Below are 22,494 nucleotides of genomic sequence, written 5' to 3'. Positions count from 1 at the left end.
TGCGAACGGTCATCGGATTCCGTGGACGGGGTGTCGCCGGAAATTGGGCTCGCATTGCCCAAAATCGACTCTTCAACCGGAGCTTCGCTTTCTCCGACAAGCTGAGCCTGATCCGGATCTGCGCCGTTTTCCGGTGCCTCTACCGCTCAGGACCAGCTCCGTCTTCTTGAGGGGCGGTTCCGGCGGTATGGGCCAAGAAGTGTACGAAGTGGCACCTCGCTTTCTAACACCTGGGAAACCCAGCGGATCTGCATTGGTCTTCCACCTTTGTTTCCTGCTCGGGGCGGATTGGGTGGGCTTTGAAATTTCCAGATCCGAGGCGGAATCTTCCTTGGGAAGCTCCTGCATCTAGATCGGATCTTAGCGACAGCGTCCAGCTCTGCGGCGGTCGCGTCTGCGTTACTTACCAGTGGGTTTCCGTCGGAATCGACGGTTTCCCCGATGAAGATGTGAATGCCGCCAATTGGGACGATGGAGAGCTTGACGGGGTTTGTCCTAGCCGGAATCCAGCACTCATCCGGAGGGACGATCGGCAGATTCCCGGCGTAAAGGACGCGCCCCACGCCGATGGTGTCGTCGTAGCTTCCCATGGCGGAACCCTCCCGGTTCCGGCCTCCGTACGCCACAGCCCCACGGTGGCGCCAACCGTCGTTGCCTAATCGACGTGACACCGGAGGAGGGATCCTCACGAGGGGAGAAGAAATAGGGGCCATAGGGCGGAGTGCTCTCGGGACGGTGGTACGCGATTTACCCAGCCTTCGAACACCCGCACGAAGACAGGGCCTCATCGCTGCTTGTCTGGAATTATCTGGGCGCTTTCGCGTTGTTACAATGAGTTGTGGTTGTGCCTCTAGGGCTCCCGGGATCCGGCTTATAAAGGCGCACGGATCTAGGGTTTACATGGAGAGTCCTAGCCGGATTACAGACAGCCTAGCTACGGTACAATATCTTGCCGTGCACGTCACGGATCCGCCTTCCATACACGTCGTACTGGATCCGGGTTCCTCATGGGCCTCCCTGGATCCGGGTCACTCCTAGGTCGGTACGGATCCGGCCTGCTGATCCTGGGCTGGACTTCTTCCTTCATGATCAACAGCAACTGGGCCGCCCGATGGGCCGCATGCCTCATCACCGTCTATGGGCCACCCGGGCTTGCCGGATCTAGCCACTGTCGATGGTACACCCATGAAGTATACCCACAACAGGCCCACTTCGCATCGCACCGTCTTCCTCATCTCCGTGATTGATCGCTGCTGCTAGCCCCCGCCTCTGCAGCCGGCCACAACCGCCTACACCCGCCTCCCGTGGCCGCCGACGCTCCCGCGCACCGCCTTGCCACCCTACCCGAGCCACAGCCACCGCCACCCCCGCCTTCCCTCTAAAGCTCCTCCAATTTCGGCGAGCACTCACCCGCACTACACCCACCCTTCCATAAGTTCTCCGACGATCCCCCACCCTCCCCTAAGTTCTTCGGTGAGCCCCACACCCAAAACCCTAAGTTTTTCGGCCTCACCTCCGCCCATGACGCCGCGCCTAGCTGCTCTACACCGTCTCAGGCGAGGTGGGGCGCATGGTCGCCTTCTTCCTTCGTGGCACCTTCTTCCATCCCCATCACCGACAAAATGGGCCGGCCCGACGTCCGCGCTGAAGGAATTGACGTATGCATTGCGCCTCTAACAGACGCAACCGAGCGTCAAATAGGAACAGCCGAATTTGCTATAGACAGAAGGGAGGGGCTCTTCACTAGTCTAGGCGGCCTGTCGTGGAAAGGCTTTGGTTTCAGGCCCACCACAACTCTCGAGTCCATTCCAGGCCAGCCCGGATTTGCGGCCATTGCTGGGAAGATATCGGATGCATTACCGGCGCAGGCGATTCCAGTGAGACGCCGCCGAAATGCCTCAACGGCCGGGACGGCGGTGTTTGGCGGCGGCGCAGCGGCCCGGGATCTCGCCGCCGGTACTGGTACGTCCCGACGCCTCCCCATATTACCCCGTGGCTGCATCTGCTTCCTCGGCGACGGCACCGCGCGGGTTCGTAGAAGCCGCCTTATCTGCCCGCTGCTTCTAACTCTGTGGGCACGGTCTGGCGCCGGTGTCCCTTAGATCCGCTCACCCCCGCCAATGCCGAGCTCCCCGTAGACGGGTCCTTCTCGAGGCTCTTATACGGCGTTTGTAGCCGCCAACAGCGGGCAGGAAGAGGTGGTGGTTCCAAGGAATGTGGGCGACAGGACGAGGGCGGGACATATTTATGCAGAGTTAGTTGGTGTGTAAGCTTGCAATGGATCGCGTGCTCCTTGAATTCTTTAGTTTTCCTAGTAGTATATGTGCCAACTGCCAACATCTACCAAGTTGGGGTCTAGGCGCCCTCCAGGACAATTCCCCCATTTACCATCTCTTTCTAACTAAAATTTGCTACTGTTTGAGACCTAGTTGGGGTTTAACTTTCGATTTGGTTTCCTCTGGAAATGTCATAAATTTGCACATCAATTAAACTACTAAAATAAATATGTCACGAACGGAGAGACTGGCAAACTAAAAACTGACATCTATCAGAACTGGTACTATTACAAGTAGCATGCCCTGGAGTGACATATATCCATTCATGTGACATGTAGAGTAAAAATATTGAAGGAAGTGAGGGAGAATTCATTAAGGCTTCCCCCTACAGTTTTCTCTCAAAGAAGAAAGTAATGCATCCATGTGTAAATTTATGACATGGACGTCGAAGGGCGGCGCAGGTGGCGCGAGCGGTCGGCGGCGCTGGGTGCGGTGGTCCCCGGTGGTGCGTGGCGGAGGGGTCGAGCGGAGAGGAGATCCCAGCGAGGTGGGCGAGGAGGGAGGTCGTGGCGGCGCGGCGGCGTCGTGAGGGGCGTCTGGGAGCGGCAGGTTGGGTGGCGGCGGCGCGGAGGCCTCGGCCAGGGAACGCCCTGGCGAGCAGAGGCCCGCCGCCCCCTTGGCCGGCGCTCCTGCGGTGTTCCTCGTCGGCATCGCGGGCGGAGGAAGCTGGCGGCCCGGGCCCGATCTGGGCTTGCGGGCCCGATCTGGGTCTGGCGGGTGGGGTGGCTGGGAGGGACGTCTCGCCTGGAGTGGGTAGCGTTCGTGGAGGGCTACCCAGCCCAAGCCAGAGGAGCGGGAGTGTTGGCCGCAGTGCTTCGTGCCGGCGGGTGTGAAGGTTGTGGTGCCTCGCCGGGATGGAGTCGGAGTTGGGGTCTTCGCCTAGCCTTCAGCCATGCGGTGGGTGTTTCGGAGTTCTGCGGTTTTTGCAACTTCATCGACGAGGGGCTGCGACGGCGGCGGTGCGAGTCCTCACGGACGGTATGCCCCAGTTCCGGGGGTTGGGGAGGCTTGCGATGACTCGGACGAAAGTCTAGCTTGGCTCAGTCGGGCCGGCGGCGACGGCGCCCGCGGGTGTCGTTCCCCTCCTTGGAGGCGCCGCCGAGGAGTGTCGGAGTCCCCATAACCTGCTTGGAGCTGGATGTTGTCTTCGGGCGAAAGCCTCGATCCGCGGATCGGCTCGATGGTGGCGTCTTCGACGTCGTAACTCTGTTGGGAGCATCGGGTATGAAGACACGGTGCACAGGTCCTTGGCGGCTTCAATCCGGCGTCGCAGCGGTCCATGGCAGTTCATCAAGGCACTATGCACGTCACTGCTGGCATGTTCATGTTCTGGAGGACAGCTTCTGGGATCCGTCCAAGTCCCGCCATTGATCTCCTTCGGATGGTGCGTTGACAAGGAAGTTCCTTTGGGAGCCGTTCCTCTTCGGAGGTGCTTCACGCCGGTCGAGACGTGGCTTGGTTTGTTGCTTAGGACAGGTTCTTTGTGTTGTGGTTGTTTGGTCTGTAGCCGGCGTTGTGTGAGGTTACGCTCGTTGCTTGTAGCGAGTGGTGCCGTTCTTGTACTCAAACTTCTGCCTTCTATAAAGATATGGTACGACTTTGGCGTACTCTCGAAAAAAAAAAGTTTTAACATAGTACAATACATCATACTGGATAGATTTACATGGTGGATTTTTATTTACCTGTTACAGACCCGTTACAATATAACGATGAAAGCGGAAAACAACATGGGAACAAACTACCGATACATGATTTAAAACTATTACAGATAAGTAATCCAAACAGACAGGGGGAATCTTTGTAAGCGTAGAGCTTCTCATAGCATCTGCTTTTGGGCTCAAGTAAATATTATACCTCAATTAGTAATTATGCTCCTCACATCCTAATGCTCCCAAGAAAGTTCCTGTCCTTGTTGTCCATATTACTTGTGAGAAAATCTAGAAAGTCATTGAAGCTGCTCCCTTTGTACTTTTCGGGATTTTGTTCATCCACTAGCTCTTTGGCACAGGCGACCTTCTCATGCAGTGCAAAACCAAGGATGCTAGCTATAGAGATCCTTTCTTCTTCAGGATTCAGAACAGCACGGTGCACAACAGTCTTTACCCGACCATTACTCAGAACTTCCATGTGGTCTCCTACGTGTACATGCAATGCATGTGGGAGTTGCTGTACCACTTTCCAGCTGTTGCTGTTGCGATCAACGACCTCCAGGCCCCGACAACTTGTGAGCAAGATGGTAAGGAATCCGTAATCAGAATGCGGTGCCAGCCCTATCGCCGCATCACCTTCTGATTCTTTAGGGTAGCAATTCACTGACATTAGCTGCAATCCTTCTTCAAATTTCTCATGTTGGTAATCCTTTCCCAATCCCATGCCTTCAAGTATCGCCTCCATGAGCTGCAAAGCCACCCTCCTTACTTCAACAGCTAAAGTTCCCATGTGTTTCCTGTTTTCAGTAAACAAAAATGAGTTATGATGGCTCTTACAGACACACACACATTTGGTTCTGTAGTTTGAGAATGTAAGTAGATTTTGTAAGATGATCTTTTACCTGTAGATTGGTGGCTTTTCTGGCCAATATTGCATCCAATCACTGAGGGGATGAGCATAATGCTTTAGGAATGCCCGTGACATACTAATGCCATCCTTTGAGCTGGTGTCATATCTAACGGGCTGTCGAAGGTCATCTGATGCAAACTCTTCCTTTATCTCACTTGGCAGTTTGAAGAAATCTAAAGCTGCTTCAAAAGCACCATCCATGACAGATTGACTGATCCCATGGTTAATAACCTGCAAAAATGGAGGAATCATCAGAGACTAGATACACATATAAGCTTTCTTTCTTTGCTTACCACCTGCTAGTTAGTTAGTGTCCAACAAGGGTTCTAGGAAAAGACAGTAGCTTAAGTTATCCTTTTATGTAGTTACTTAATCAGAAGAAGAAACATTCTGACGAATTCTTTTCTTTTCTCATATGTTTTAGTCATTAATCCTTGAGAACCTTGACATCCCTTATGTGTGAAACACTGAAACTTGAAGCTTGAGCATTTTTATATGCACATAAGGCACATTTTATATCAATTGGTTTTTTTATTTCCATTAATGGAAGATCACCTTTGTCAGAAAACAAACCACAGCAATACTGTTCGCTTCCTTGTTGTGCCTACATGGACCCAGGAACTAGAGTTAAACCAGCCATTAATGAGTAAGCTTAGACTTTGTTACAGGTTTAGAACTTTGACCAACTGTTGACTAATAATGAAGAAACATATGCTTGTGCATATGGACTGTAGAAGCTTTCTGTTACATATTGTACATTAAATTAATGAAGACGGATTTACAGATAAAAAGAAATTTACATAAAGCGCAATGCTTTCTGGATATATGCACATAAAGAAAAAATATGAAGAATGCGACAAGTATAGGAATATCTACCATTTGTGAGTACTAAAGTGAGCTTCAACTAGTAGTTTTGTCATTCCCATGAATACTGGACTACTGAGTGGCGAAATGGGTTTGAACTTTTCGCTTCATTCTATTTGTCAGTTTCCCTGCAACCAAGCGACATAAAGGAACTGGTCGTCCTCCATTTGATCTAGTTTCAGACAGTCGCCATTGTCTCGTACAATTATGTGTGCGGTCTGTTATACTCTATATACACCTAATTATGCATAGCTCAAACTCCTCATTTGGGGGCCAAAAGTGGGAATGGAGCTCATCAAACCATGCTCCTGTAAGAATCTTCTGCGTATACTAACAAATATGTCTGCGGTATTTGAAAGGAGGTCCTCCTAGCCCTTTTTGGAACGTTTCTACAATGGCAAATCTAGTTTAATTTTCTCACATTTTCCATGTACAGGTCAGCTTCCTTGATCTACATTCTAGCACAGTGTGCACAAGTGGCAATGTTAACTATGTGAGTTTGGACAGTGGGAGAAATGACAAGGTAAAAGGAAAAAAACAAGAAATGTTCTCGGGAGCATACCTGGAAGTACCCGAGATCATGGCATGCTTTGGCGATATCTTCTACCACACCGGATCGTGTTTCGGGTTCAAGAATAAGGTGACCCAGGTTGATCACCGGCATTGGCGGCGGGTGGAGGTCATCCGATGGCAGCTGTTCCGGAGGGATACTCTTTGAGTCATCAGACATGTTGACTGACCACCAGAGTCCAATCTTACTATGCAGAATCAGAACAGGGTGAAGTGTTGTCCTATGGGATAACATCTACTTATAGGCAGGTCCATTCCAGGTAACCCAGGAAACCACTGTCTGCATCCCTCTGCAGGCATACCAGTACGGTATACAGATTCTGATCCTCCTCACCTGGACAATGATCACTCCAAATGAGAGGTCAAGCCATCCATCACCATCCATGCATGCACTTGGCAATATATTTATTATTACTGGTCCAGGGGAAGCTCCTTCGCGGGTCCTACCTTGGGAATGTGCATGTCGCCTGTGTGCCGCCGCATAAGCAAATTGGAGTATCTTGACACTATATCTTAACACTACGCTCCAGGCTCAGCCGGTTTTTTCCATCCTACTCTTTTCCTCCTGTTATGCAATTGGTTTTTGTTTAGGGATTAGGCAACAATAATGGCAATACTGATAATATCTTATATGGACACAACTTGTTTTCTGCCAATGTTTTTGCTGCTGTCCAGGGTTGTGCTGATGGACGCTGGATTCCTGGTGCAAGTATGAGGGTCCGAAAAGCTTGATTTTGGCAGTGTCCCGGATGGTGGCGTCGCTCTCGTCCACTGCACTCTTTCTTCCTGCTTACGCGTTGAAGTGCAACTGGGGATTTTTCGTGTGACTCAACTACAAGCATCGTATGGGAATAACAGCGGCAACTTGCTTCCGTTTGTGTTTCTGGTGCCTGTCCAGGAGGGGCTGATGGAGGGCACTAGAAGCTGCTGCCGGTCTGAATCTGAATGGAAGCTTTGGTTAGCTCATTGTTTGGTGCAGTGCCACCGAAAAAAAGCTATTTCTGGCGCTTCTCGTAGGCTGCCCTGTTACCAATTAGTGGCAATAAACTTTGTAGTAGCAGAGACCGTGGATGTGGATGAGCCTCGTCCGTGCTTACTATCTTGCAGCAGACGTGTCCACCATGGAACTTTCTGCCATGTTTTTCTTTTACTTGGTTATAAGGTGTTCAAGTTCCAGGGTTTGGATGCTTTGGCTGGTGGTTCGTGTGAAGCCACCTGTCTTGGGACTGAAACATATGGCATCTGTGATGCTTTGCATTTTCTAAGTTTAAATAGCACTCGTGCACTTTTTAGCACTCGGGTTAACTGTAAGTAAACGGAACAGCTTATCCAGTCTTCCCCTAGAACATTGTAGTACATCCTCTCCAGTTCACGTCAAATTCGGGAGGCCTAATAACCGCTGGCAGGTCGGCCCACGATCGAACACAAGAGTTTTGTTGAACTTGATACGGGCCGGGCCCAGGTCACCGCCCGAGCGCGGCCCACGCCGCAGAAAAGGGTCGCTGCCCGCCGCCGTCCACGACCAACACGGCAGCAGAGGAGCAGAAGGAAAAAAAAACACGCGAGAAGAAAGGACAAAGAGGGTAAAAAGATGGCGGCGTCAGCCGACGCTGCGGCGGCGGCGGCGGCGCGGACGCTGCGGTGGGCGGGGCGCGCCGGCCACCTGGGCGGCGTCCCGCGCGCCGCGGTGATCGGCGCCATCGGCACCGTCGCCAAGGCGTACATGGCGCTGCTCAACACCACCACCGTCCACAACGCCGACGCCCTCCACCGCGTCGTCAAGTCGCGGCCCCCGGCACGCCGCTCCTCACCGTCAGCAACCACATGTCCACGTATGTCTCCGCTCTCTCGCCCCGCCACCCCGCGTATTACTCTTACTGTTAATGGCTTCGAGCTAGATTTAGGCGGAGAGATCGGAGTTGCTGTTTGTGCGAGTATTCTGATCTGTCCTTGTGGCAGCACCCGGTTGCGAATCTGTGCAAATTGCGTGGGTCGGTAACCTGCAAATAGAGCCCTTCGCTGATGCCATTTACTTTTAGGATTGATGCTATTGCATTCAGTCGTGTCTGTTCATTGGGGTTTATTGGTCAACAGCATGAGTAGTGGATTTCTATGAACCATTATTAGAACTCAGATACTCTGCAGTTATAATTCAGAGTTTTCGACAAACCTCATCGGCCAGCAGGCGTCCACATGTTGGGTTTCAATTTAAGTGTTGAAATTTTAGTTAAATTTCACGAAGGCGCATATTGCTCTCTTTTTTACATGCCACATCGACTTAGTGTAGATTGAAATCGTGATTTTCTAGAAGCCGTGTATGCAATCGACAAGACAGATCTATCTTATATATGATGTGTTGTCTTAGCATTTGGTGTATTGTACACGTGCCATGGATAGGTGCCAGATGTTACGAACTAGTGCGGCATATATTGTTTTCTATATACGCTTCTTGTGTGTCCGGAGTTTTGGTAACCTCGAGGCTATCCTGTACTTGTACTTTTTGTACAGGATAGATGACCCGTTTATGTGGGGATTCAAGGGTTTCCCTATTACAGATGCGAAGCTTGCAAGATGGGTGTTGACAGCTGAGGATATCTGCTTCAGAAATGCATTCATGTCTTACATGTTTAGAGTCGGTGAGGCTCCTTGTGCTTCTTTATTATTTATATTGCGTATTATGATACTCAGTATGGTACATTGTCACATATCATCATGTTGGCCTAGTTATCTCCCGAAACATCACTTTCGCTTGTTCTAACTCATGCTGTGCAGCGTGCTCCGGCGTGGATTGTAGTCAATTTCAAGATAAGAAATGTTGCTATAGCAGTGCCATTTTATTGCATCCTTTAGTTAAGCATCTGGTAACCCCATTTAATAAATAGGCCTTTTCGCTCTCACTTATATGTTTTCATTTAAAATGCAAATACCGTCGTAGTTTGGAGTTGCTACTATGCTAACTCACATCATGTGTACAGAGCCGCTAACAACTGTCATAGATATTTTGTTTACCTAAGAGGTCCTAATTTATGACACTCACTATCAAGACTAGCTCTAGAAAGTTAACTAAAAAACATCAAACTTTTCCAAGCACTATGTATGTTGTTGCTTACTGTATATTTGTTCTGTATTTCACATTTTCCATATAGTATGCATTTACCATGAAATTGCATGTTTCTTTTTCAGTACTACTACATATATCAAATGAAATGATATGATGCTTGCCTTGCTTTGTGCTAGTATAACATAAACGATGATAAGCTAACATCTATGTCATCTGACCTCTAGTTCAATTGGTACTTTAGATGCTGAGTGCTTGTGTTTTTCTTTATTCTTGCATTTTCAGGTTCTGTTGCAAGGCAGTGTCAACATAGATGTGTATCACATAATTTGATGATTTTGCTACTGAAAACTAATTGTATGCACAGGAAAATGTGTGCCGATCACAAGAGGGGCTGGAATTTATCAAGAGCATATGAATGAAGCCCTTGAAGTGCTTAGCACTGGCAGCTGGGTATGCACATATTCTTCATTTCAGTATCAGTTATTCTGTCATTAACAGATGGTGTGCTTATGTTTACAAATACTGGCCTTTATTTGATTGTAAATTTCCTCATGACACATTCAAACAGTTGCATTCATTCCCTGAAGGAAAAGTAGCCCAAGATCACCAGCCAATCAGACGACTGAAGTGGGGAACTGCCAGTCTTATTATCCGAGCTCCTGTAACCCCAATAGTTTTGCCTATTATTCACACTGGTTTTGAAAAGGTATAATGGAAATTTTTCTTATCTCTGAGATACCATCGTTTTTTTAGATTTGCACTGCATTGACAAAGAACATTTGAAATCAAAAGTTGCACACAGTACTGTTAATGAAAGATGATATATTGCTACAGTGGTGTGTGCCAATCTTTTTTTTCTTATTCAATGAGTTGCCTGACTCCCAGCACTAGTTCATTAGCATTCTCTTTGGTAAAATGAAAGTCTTCTTCGGTGTTATTTCTCTTAGATTTGCACTGCATTGATGAGGAACATTTGAAGTTAAATGTTATACTATGATTTATTGCTACAGTGGTGCATGTCGATCTTTCTTTTCTTATTCAATGAATTGCATGACTCCCAGCACTAGTTCATCCACATTCTCTTTGATAAAATGGAAATCTTCTTCGGTGTTATTTCTCTTAGATTTCCACTCCATTGATGAGGACATTTGAAGTTAAATGTTATACATAGTACTCTTAATAAAATACTGTATGATTTATTGCTACAGTGGTGTATGTCGATTTTTCTTTTCTTATTCAATGAACTGCATGACTCCCAGCACTAGTTCATGCACATTCTCTTTGATAAAATAAAAATCTTCTCCGGTGTTATTTCTCTTAGATTTATACTGCATTGATGAGGACATTTGAAGTTAAATGTTATACATAGTACTCTTAATGAAATACTGTATGATTTTTGCTACAGTGGTGTATGTCGATATTTCTTTTCTTATTCAGTGAATTGCATGACTCCCAGCACTAGTTCATCCACATTCTCTTTGATAAAATGAAAATCTTCTTCGTTGTTGTTTCTCTTAGATTTGCACTGGATTGGTGAGGAACATTTGAAGTTAAATGTTATACATACTACTCTTAATGAAATGTGATTTATTGCAATAGTATTGTGTGTCAGGTTTTTACTTTTTCATGAACATCTCCCTTAATGACTCCCAGCTTATTCCCTTTGATAAAACTAAGATTTCTTTTGTGCTACTTTAACATCCACCTGCTGGACTGTAGGTCATGCCAGAGAAATCATTCTTTGGGCGCCGTCCACCATTGCCCCTCTGCGGCAAGGAGATACAAATTATTGTGGGAGAACCAGTAGAATTTGATCTGCCGAGCTTAAAGCAGGAAGCAGCAACGATACCCCAAGACACATCGTTTGAAAGGAAGGGCTGGCCGACCATCACACCTGAGGGGCTAGACGAGGCAGCGCAGAGATGGCTTTACCAGAAGATGTCGGACAAGATTCAGTCTGTGATGGAGGGGTTGAGGAAAACGCTTCTGAACCAGAAGCAACATTGATCATTTTGTTCTTCCACAATGGGCCAAGGACGGAGGGCCTCCATTTTTTTCTCCAGTACCTTGTTGTGTTGGTTCGGAATCAGATATAGCTAATAGCTCCACTAGCTAGTTTAAGATGATGCGAACACAATAGGTGCAAACAGGATGAGTAATGGTTGGACATTGCACCTTCCTAAATGTACGATAGAAGCAGTTAGGACAATTAGAGTTCAGACAACTTGACTGTCATTAATGGTCACTATATTTGCACCCAAATCATATTTATTTGAACCAGCAGCACTGATATTCTTGTCTTTTTGTTATGATGAGTTTTACATAACAATAAGTTGTACATGCCAGCCTATGTTGCCAATATGTTCAAAGAGATTAATATTACGGACGTGAATTTTTGGCTCTTGGGTGACCTGTTTTGATCATATTCTTCATTTCAGTATCAGTCATTCTGTCATTAACAGATGGTGTGCTTATGTTTGCAAATACTGGCCTTTATTTGATTGTAAATTTCGTCATGACATATTCAAACAGTTGCATTCATTCCCTCAAGCCCAAGATCACCAGCCAATCAGACGACTGAAGTGGGCAACTGCCAGTCTTATTGTGCGAGCACCTGTAACCCCAGTAGCTTTGCCTATTATTCACACTGGTTTTGAAAAGGTATATGGAAATCTCTGTATCTCTGAGATACCATCATTTTTTTTACAGATTTGCACTGCACTGACAAGGAACATTTGAAATGAAACGTTGCACACAGTACTCTTAATTAAAGATGATATATTGCTACAGTTTTGTGTGTGTCGATCTTTCTTTTCTTATTCAATGAGTTGCACCAGCACTATTTCATCCGCATTCTCTTTGGTAAAATGAAAAATCTTCTTCGTGTTATTTCTCTTAGATTTGCACTGCATTGATGAGGAACATTTGAAGTTAGATGTTATACATAGTACTCTTGATGAAATATGGTTTATTGCTACAATGGTGTATTTTGGTTTTTTTGCTTGTTCATGAACTACATGACCCCCAGCTCTAGTTCATCTGTATTCCGTTTGATAAACTAAGATTTGCACCGTCAAAAAAAACTAAGATTTCTTATCTCCCTGCTGGACTGTAGGTCATGCCAGAGAAATCATTCTTTGGGCACCGTCCACCATTGCCTCTCGATCTGCGGCAAGGAGATACAAATTATTGTGGGGGAACCAGTAGAATTTGATCTGCCGAGCTTAAAGCAGGTAGCAGCAACGATAAGCTAAGACATCGTTTGAAAGTAAGGGCTGGCCGCTAGACGAGGCAGCGCAGAGATGGCTTTACCAGAAGATCATGTCGGAGAGGATCCGGTCTGTGATGGAGGGGTTGAGGAAAGCGCTTTTGAACCAGAAGCAACATTGATCATTTTTTCTCTAGTACCTTGTTGGGTTGGTTTGGAATCGGATATAGCTCCACTAGCTAGTTTAAGATGATGCAGACACAATAGGGCAATCAGGATGAGTAATGGTTGAACATCGCACCTGCCTAAATGTACGATAGAAGCAGTTTAGAGAATTATAGTTCAGACAACCTGACTCTGATTGATGGTCACTACATTTGCTACCAAATCATATTTATCTGAACCACCAACACTCATATTCTTGTCTTTTGTTGTGATGAGTTTTACATAAAGATCATTTAACAATAAGTTGTACGTGCCAGCCTAGGTTACCAATACGTTATACTAACAATTAATCCTTCTTCACCTCCAGGCCTTAATATTAATTACCATCTACTAGTATTTTACTCACCTGCAACAACATATGATTTTGTTTCAGCATTCATGTGTAGAGTGGAAACCAACAGGCTCACATTACATAGGAATTGACGAACAATTAAAAATCCCACGATATCTTCAATTCACCTAGCTTCACGTAGAAAATAAAAAAATCATGTGTAGAGTGGAAACCAACATGCTCACATTACACAGGAATTGACGAACAATTAAAAATCCCACAATATCTTCAATTCACCTAGCTTCACGTATAAAATAAAATAAATCAACTCAAGCGAATTAAAAATCCCACAATATCTTCAATTCACCGAGCTTCACGCACCGGGCTGCCCTTTTTTTTTAACTCGAGCGATTTTATGTGTCACTTGGGCGCTGACTCCGTCGACAGTTTCAGTAGATATGACGGGTGAGAGCTCGGCAGCTGCAATGTCGCCGGTGATCGAAAGGGTTGAGGAGATGTATGTTGCCTCGGTCCGGCCGTCTCTGGCAAACACAATAGGGCAATCAGGATGAGCAATGGTTGGATGTTGCATCTTCAATTCACCTGGCTGGCTTGAGGTATAAAACTAAGTCAACTCAAACGAGTTTATGTGTCAATGGGGGTGCTGGTGTCCATGGACTGTTTGGGGTCTTGTAAGCGTGCCCCAGCTGGTAGTACCATGTCTTTGTTCGGCCGTCCTCCGTGGATAGCTCGAATGGGTATGAAGTTCCATAGGGTATGGACGGCGAGAGCTCCGCAACCGCGGCGTCGCCGGTGAAAGGATTGAGGAGGCGCACGTCGCGTCGGCCCGGCCCTTCCCGGCGCACTAGGAGGAGGCCCTCGACCGATCGAAGGACGGCATGGTCAGCGAGAAGAGGAAGCCGAAGGCAGACGGAGGCTCCGGTGAAGACGTTGACGAAGCGTTTCCTGCCGTCGTCGCCGGGGCCGAGCCCATGCCGCTCCTGCGAGATCCTCCATCGGCGCGGATGGAACCGCGGGTCGGCGATACCCTGGCCGCGCGGGCAGACGGTCCTCCACCGCCAGTGTGCGCACACGGCGCGGAAGCGGACGTAGTCCGGCAGGTCTCCGGCCAGCAGCACCCGCCAGCCGATGAGCCGGACCATGTCCGCGTGCAGGGACGTCCATCGAGACCTGTCGTCGGGAGGGAGCCGGAGCGATGGCCTGATGGCGCGCACGCTTCGGCGAAAGCGACATCCTTCCAGATGGCGGACGCAGGTCGAAACTTCTTTTTTTTCTACCCTAGGCCGAAATAAGAGGAATCTGTACTGTACCGGTCAGAGGTTGGAGTTGGCCTCGAATCGACTTATTATACGGGCCGGTAGTGGAGATGGAGTTGGGCCTTAGCTTTCCAGCAACCTAACCTTCTCGATTTACACGACCTTTTTTATGCACGCTTCTGTTCTTTTATCTTTTTTTTTTCTTGAAGAAGGGAGGGTAAGCTCCATCTCATATTTAAGGCGGTATACATTTCTGGGAAAGGCGGTATACATTTTAATGGCATGAACTATTGCACAAAGAGCCTCCAAAATACAGGAGAAAACGCGATCGACTCCTCGGTCCTCTGTACCGACGGCGAGCCTCCATCGTCGGCCACCTTGACACCGTCACGGATGTACCACTTGATGGTGAGAAGGCGTTGATACCTACGGGAAGCTCTATGACGAGGCGGTTCATCGGCAATGCCCACCATGAGGGGCTTGGGTTTTAGAGAAAGGCGACGACGGAAGTTCCGGGAGCGAGGCGGTACACGACGTACCCAGGTTCACGTCCCCGCGGTGGAGGATCGCTACGTCCTGCTAGCAATCCAGTATATGAAAATATGTGTACAGGGGGCCGCCATAGGCGGAGTTGTTGGATCTAGTCTAGTTCTAATCCGCGGGTTGCGGTGTCTAGGAGTGTCGCCTCTATGATTTGTGTTTCTGAATATCCCCCTCTAAGGGGTGCCCCTGCCTGGCTTTATATATCAGCCAAGCTAGGGTTTACAAGAGTCCTAGTAAGATTCGTATTGGAGTCTTCTTTCCTTGTAGTCCAAGTTGAGGCGCGTGCAGGTCAAGCTTGTCGAGTCCTTGTGCTGGTCCAGCTTCATAGTTTGCACCGGGTATGGCAATGTCGAGTACCCGAAGGGTTATGCCCACATCAGTAGCCCCCGAGTGTCTGGCCGAAGTGAAGCTTCGGGCAGGGACTAAAGTTATCTTCGTCCGAATGTCTTGATCATCTGTTGAATCTTGTGCTTGATGTAGAGTCGAAGTTTCTTTCTGTCGGGTGCGCGAAGCGCTCCCGATGGGAGTAGCCCCCGAGTCTATGGGCGGGTGCTGTTGACGCGGCAGGGATTGCAACGGCGCCAGAAAGTAGCTTCCTTGTGACGGTAAAGTACTCGTCCGTCGGGAACCCCAAGAGGAAGGTGTGATGCGTACAGCAGCAAGTTTTCCCTCAGTAAGAAACCAAGGTTTATCGAACCAGTAGGAGTCAAGGAACACGTGAAGGTTGTTGGTGAAGGAGTGTAGTGCGGCGCAACACCAGGGATTCCGGCGCCAACGTGGAACCTGCACAACACAATCAAAATACTTTGCCCCAACTTAACAAAGGAGGTTGTCAATCTCACCGGCTTGTCAGTAAACAAAGAATTAAACGTATGGTGTGGAGAATGATGTTTGTTTGCAAAGAACAGCAGAGAACAATGATTGCAGAGGTTGTATTTCAGATGTAAAAGAATAGACCGGGGTCCACAGTTCACTAGTGGTGTCTCTCCAATAAGATAAATAGCATATTGGGTGAACAAATTACAGGTGGGCAATTGACAAATAGAGAGGGCATAACAATGCACATACATATCATGATGACTACTATGAGATTTACTTAGGGCATTACGATAAAGTACATAGACCGCTATCCAAAGATGCATCTATGACTAAAAAGTCCACCTTCGGGTTAGCATCCGCACCCCTTCCAAGTATTAAGTTGGAAACAACAGACAATTGCATTAAGTATGGTGCGTAATGTAATCAACACAAATATCCTTAGACAAAGCATCAATGTTTTATCCCTAGTGGCAACAAAGACATCCACAACCTTAGAACTTTCTCACTATTCCAGATTCAATGGAGGCATGAACCCACTATCGAGCATAAATACTCCCTCTTGGAGTTACAAGTATCAACTTGGCCGAGCCTCTACTAGCAACGGAGAGCATGCAAGATCATAAACAACACATATATGATAGATTGATAATCAACTTGACATAGTATTCCATATTCATCGGATCCCACCAAACACAACATGTAGCATTACAAATAGATGATCTTGATCATGATAGGCAGCTCACAAGATCTAAACATGATAGCACAAGAGGAGAAGACAACCATCTAGCTACTGCTATGGACCCATAGTCCAAGGATGAACTACTCACGCATCAATCCGGAGGCGGGCATGATGATGTAGAGTCCTCCGGTGATGATTCCCCTCTCCGGCAGGGTGCCGGAGGTGATCTCCTGAATCCCCCGAGATGGGATTGGCGGCGACGGCGTCTCTGGAACTTTTCTCGTATCGTGGCTCTCGGTACTAGGGTTTTCGCGACGAAGGTTTTAAGTAGGCGGAAGGGCGAGTAGTCGGAGGAGGCACGGGGCCCCACCCCACAGCCGGCGTGGGCCCCTCCTTGGCCGCGCCGCCCTGTGGTGTCGGCCCCTCGTGGCCCCACTTCGAATCCTCTTCGGTCTTCTGGAAGCTTCGTGGAAAAATAAGACCCTGGGCGTTGATTTCGTCCAATTCCGAGAATATTTCCTTTGTAGGATTTCTGAAACCAAAAACAGCAGAAACAGGAACTGGCGCTTCGGCATCTTGTTAATAGGTTAGTACCGGAAAATGCATAAAAATGATATAAAGTGTATATAAAACATGTGAGTATTGTCATAAAACTAGCATGGAACATAAGAAATTATAGATACATTTGAGACGTATCAAGCATCCCCAAGCTTAGTTCCTACTCGCCCTCGAGTAGGTAAACGATAACAAGGATAATTTCTGAAGTGACATGCTACTATCATAATCTTGATCAATACTATTGTAAAGCATATGAGATGAATGAAGTGATTCGGAGCAATGGTAAAGATAATGACTAAACAACTGAATCATATAGCAAATATTTTTCATGAATAGTACTTTCAAGACAAGCATCAATAAGTCTTGCATAAGAGTTAACTCATAAAGCAATAAATTCTTAGTAGAAAGTTTTGAAGCAACACAAAGGAAGATATAAGTTTCAGCAGTTGCTTTCAACTTCAACATGTATATCTCATGGATAATTGTCAACACAAAGTAATATGATGAGTGCAAATAAGCAAGTATGTAAGAATCAATGCACACAGTTGACACAAGTGTTTGCTTCTAAGATGGAAAGAAGTAGGTAAACTGACTCAACATAAAGTAAAAGAAAGACCCTTCGCAGAGGGAAGCATGGATTACTATTTTTGTGCTAGAGCTTTTATTTTGAAAACATGGAAACAATTTTGTCAACGGTAGTAATAAATCATATGTGTTATGCATAAGACATCCTATAAGTTGCAAGCCTCATGCATCGAATACCAATAGTGCTCGCACCTTGTCCTAATTAGCTTGGATTTCCATGGATTCTCATTGCATTACATATGTTTCAACCAAGTGTCACAAAGGGGTACCTCTATGCCGCCTGTACAAAGGTCCAAGGAGATAGATCGCATTTGATTTCTCGTTTTTGATAGATCTCAACTTGAGGACATCCATACCGGGACAACATAGAAAACAGATAATGGACTCCTCTTTTAATGCTTAAGCATTCAACAACGAGTAATATTCTCATAAGAGATTGAGGATTAATGTCCAACTGAAACTTCCACCATGATACATGGCTTTGGTTAGCGGCCCAATGTTCTTCTCTAACAATATGCATACTCAAACCATACAACTCATGGCAAATCACCCTTACTTCAGACAAGACGAACATGCATAGCAACTCACATGATATTCAACCAAAATTGATGGCGTCCCCAGAAACATGGTTACCGCTCAACAAGCAACTTATAAGAAATAAGATACATAAACGACATATTCTTTACCACAATAGTTTTTAAGCTACTTTCCCATGAGCTATATATTGCAAAGGCATAGAATGGAATTTTAAAGGTAGCACTCAAGCAATTTACTTTGGAATGGCAGAGAAATACCATGTAGTAGGTAGGTATGGTGGACACAAATGGCATAGTTTTTGGCTCAAGGATTTGGATGCACGAGAAGCATTCCCTCTCAGTACAAGGCTTTGGCTAGCAAGGTTGTTTGAAGCAAACACAAGTATGAACCGTAAGACAAAGAAACTTACATAAGAACATATTGCAAGCATTATAAGACTCTACACTGTCTTCCTTGTTGTTCAAACACCTCAACCAGAAAATATCTAGACTTTAGAGAGACCAATCATGCAAACCAAATTTCAACAAGCTCTATGGTAGTTCTTCATTAATGGGTGCAAAGTACATGATGCAAGAGTTTAAACATGATCTATTTGAGCATAACAATTGCCAAGTATCAAATTATTCAAGACAATATACCAATTACCACATGAAGCATTTTCTGTTTCCAACCAAATAGCAATGAACGAAGCAGTTTCAACCTTCGCCATGAACATTAAAAATAAAGCTAAGAACACCTGTGTTCATATGCAACAGCGGAGCGTGTCTCTCTCCCACACAAAGAATGCTAGGATCCGAATTTATTCAAACAAAAACAAAAATAAAAGCATACAGACGCTCCAAGTAAAGCACATAAGATGTGACGGAATAAAAATATAGTTTCACTAGAGGTGACCTGATAAGTTGTTGATGGAGAAGGGGATGCCTTGGGCATCCCCAAGCTTAGATGCTTGAGTCTTCTTGAAATATACAGGGATGAACCACGGGGGCATCCCCAAGCTTAGACTTTTCACTCTTCTTGATCGTATTATATCATCCTCCTCTCTTGACCCTTGAAAACTTCCTCCACACCAAACTCAAAACAATCTCATTAGAGGGTTAGTGCATAATCAAAAATTCACATATTCAGAGGTGACATAATCATTCTTAACACTTCTGGACATTGCACAAAGCTACTGAAAGTTAATGGAACAAAGAAATCCATCCAACATAGCAAAAGAGGCAATGTGAAATAAAAGGCAGAATCTGTCAAAACAGATCAGTCCGTAAAGACGAATTTTTCCGAGGCACTTAACAGGCTCAGATGAAGAAGCTCAAATTGAATGAAAGTTGCGTACATATCTGAGGATCATTCACGTAAATTGGCAGATTTTTCTGAGTTACCTACAGAAGGGGCTACTTGATACGTCTCCAACGTATCTATAATTTCTGATGTTCCATGCTAGTTTTATGACAATACCTACATGTTTTGTTCACACTTTATATCGTTTTGATGCATTTTCCGGAACTAACCTATTGACAAGATGCCGAAGTGCCAGTTCCTGTTTTCTGCTGTTTTTGGTTTCAGAAATCCTAGTAAGGAAATATTCTCGGAATTGGACGAAATCAACGCCCAGCATCTTATTTTTCACGGAAGCTTCCAGAACACCGGAGAGAGACCAGAGGGGAGCCAGGGGGGCCCACACACCAGGGCGGCGCGGCCAAGGCCCTGGGCGCGCCCCCTATGGTGTGGCCCCACCATGACCCCTCCGAGGCTGCCCTTCCGCCTACTTAAAGCCTCCGTCGCGAAAACCCTAAAGGAAAGCCACGATACGAGAAAAGTTCCAGAGCCGCCGCCATCGCGAAGCCAAGATTCGGGGGACAGAAGTCTCTGTTCCGGTACGCCGCCGGGATGGGGAAGTGCCCCCGGAAGGCATCTCCATCGACATCACCGCCATCTTCATCTACGCTGCTGACTCCTATGATGAGGAGGGAGTAGTTCTCCATCGAGGCTGAGGGCTCTACCGTAGCTATGTGGTTCATCTCTCTCTTTGTGATCTAGTTGAATATCATCTATGTGCTGCTCTAGTGATGTTATTAAAGTAGTCTATTCCTCCTCCATGATGTGATGTTGACAGTGTGTGCATCATGTAGTACTTGGTGTAGGTTATGATTGTGATCTCTTGTAGATTATGAAGTTAACTATTACTATGATAGTATTGATGCGATCTATTCCCCCTTTCATAGCCTGACGGTGACGGTGTGCATGCTATGTTAGTACTCGGTATAATTGCAATGGTCTATCATGCACTCTAAGGTTACTTAAATATGAATTCCGAATGTTGTGGAGCTTGTTTACTCCGGCTTGAGGGAGCTCTTGTAGCCCTACACAATGAATGGTGTTTGTTATCCAACAAGAGAGTGTAGAGTAGTTTCAGTTATGTGATCAATGTTGAGAGTGTCCACTAGTGAAAGTAGGATCCCTAGGCCTTATTTCCGAACATCGAATCTCCGTTTATTTACTATTCCACTGCATGTTTACTCGCTGCCATCTTTATTTCAGATTGCTATTACCACTCATATTCATCCATATTACTTGTATTTCACTATCTCTTCGCCGAACTAGTGCACCTATACATCTGACAAGTGTATTAGGTGTGTTGGGGACACAAGAGACTTCTTGTATCTTAATTGCAGGGTTGCTTGAGAGGGATATCTTTGACCTCTACCTCCCTGAGTTCGATAAACCTTGGGTGATTCACTTAAGGGAAACTTGCTGCTGTTCTACAAACCTCTGCTCTTGGAGGCCCAACACTGTCTACAGGAATAGAAGCGTGCGTAGACATCAAGCTATTTTCTGGCGCCGTTGCCGGGGAGGTAAGGTAAACGGCACTCACACTCCGGTCCCCGGCAACTAAGCTATTTTCTGGCGCCGTTCTTTGGGGAGGTAAGGTAAAAGGTATTCACATCCTCCGACTACTAAGCTATTTCCTAGCACTGTTGCCGGTGTGTGAGTGCTCGAAGCTATTTCCTTTAGATCCTGCAATTGCATCTTTTTGTTTCTTGTTTACACTTGTTAGGCATAATGGAAAACAACTGTGAGCTTTTTAATCTATTTCCTGAGTTAAGACATGGATTGTTTGATGCGAAAATTTAAAAACCTATGGAACCTTATTTGCATGCTAGTAGCAATGATATTAGTATGAACGCTTTGAACACCATTGTTGCTAATGCTATGGAAAATTCTAAGCTTGGGGAAGCTGGTTTTGATGAGCATGATATTTTTAGTCCCCCAAGCATGGAGGAGAAAATTTACTTTGATGATACTTTGCCTCCCATTTATGATGATTATAATGATAGTGATATTTTGGTGCCACCTACTATGGAGGATAAAGTTTATTATGATTATATTATGCCTCCTATATTTGATGATGAGAATAATAATGATAGCTACTTTGTTTACTGTTTATTTTGGAAATAAGGAAGTTACTGCGAGCGTGCCGAGAATGTCGGAGAACGTGCAAGCCCACTTGCGCGACGTGGGGAAAGAGCAGAGATTTTGGACCCACAAAACAGTGGTCCACTGGCAGACGTGTCTTCCCGAGGTGACAACACATGGTTTTTCGTCAGCATCGACGTCATGATTGAATAAATCTTCGAGTTGCCAAGACAATATATGGTCAGAAGTACAAATCGGGAGCCTATGTCCAGCTGCAAGCACCCGTCCATATGCTCGGGGGCTACTCTTATCAGCAGTGTTGAATATACTCCTGATAAAACGAAGTAATGATGATGAAAATATAGAGTTGGTTAAATAGCAAAAGTTGAGCCTACACCTAAGTGCAAACACTCGGATGTAGCCTCGGGGGCTACTTCCATCGGAAGTAGAAAGAAAGAATATTGACAAGACAATATAGAATGAAGCCGAGGAATCTTAATCAATCTACGTACATCTTCGAGTTACATGTAACTCGTCATGTACTCCTATCGGGAGTCAACATATTATTCAATATAGTACATCAACCCGAAGAAATGGAGTATTCCATCAGTCGCTCAAAGGTACTCGACAATATATTCTCAGAGCGCGCCTGCTGCGATAAAAACTCTAAATGTCGTGACTCGCAAAAGGGGTTACGAAGGTAAGACCCCAGGATACGTCCTGTGTGGCGTGGAATCGCACAGGAATGCGTTCTCCCACCTTATCCACATCAACAGATGTGAAAAAAATCCCGACGGACGCGTTGGGTACTCGATAAAATAGCTAGAATTCGATTCACGGTAAGTCCTGAAGCGGCACGTATTGAATTATACCGTATCCTGTGTTCGAGTCCAGGAACTTGAACTTGAAATAGGTTTATGCGGGCTTGCCACGAGAGCAATTAACTGGTACCTAATCCGTCAGATGAACCAGCCTCATTTACCAT

General features: G+C 46.1%; 1 protein-coding gene, 1 long non-coding RNA gene and 1 pseudogene across 2 annotated transcripts; 2 read left to right on the top strand and 1 right to left on the bottom strand.

Annotated features, from left to right (window-relative positions):
• Window positions 1–1,765: 1,765 nt before the first annotated feature.
• LOC139836194 (uncharacterized) lies at window positions 1,766–7,621 on the top strand. The gene is made up of 2 exons (XR_011752840.1): window positions 1,766–1,962; window positions 6,196–7,621. It is a non-coding gene; the product is annotated as an uncharacterized lncRNA (long non-coding RNA).
• LOC127336707 (flavanone 3-dioxygenase 3) lies at window positions 4,003–6,564 on the bottom strand. The gene is made up of 3 exons (XM_051363544.2): window positions 6,322–6,564; window positions 4,888–5,126; window positions 4,003–4,782 (listed from the first exon to the last, which is right to left on the bottom strand). The coding sequence occupies exons 1-3, from the start codon at window positions 6,562–6,564 to the stop codon at window positions 4,212–4,214; spliced, it is 1,053 nt and encodes a 350-aa protein (XP_051219504.1). The 3' UTR covers window positions 4,003–4,211.
• A 266-nt stretch (window positions 7,622–7,887) lies between the features above and the next one.
• Window positions 7,888–11,793, top strand: LOC127336699 (N-acylphosphatidylethanolamine synthase-like; annotated as a pseudogene).
• The last annotated feature ends 10,701 nt before the right edge of the window (window positions 11,794–22,494 follow it).

This window comes from Lolium perenne, chromosome 2 (assembly GCF_019359855.2).
Source record: "Lolium perenne isolate Kyuss_39 chromosome 2, Kyuss_2.0, whole genome shotgun sequence".
Classification (NCBI taxonomy): domain Eukaryota; kingdom Viridiplantae; phylum Streptophyta; class Magnoliopsida; order Poales; family Poaceae; genus Lolium; species Lolium perenne.
Note: the sequence above shows the minus strand (reverse complement) of the source record. Positions and strands in the feature narration are given on the sequence as shown.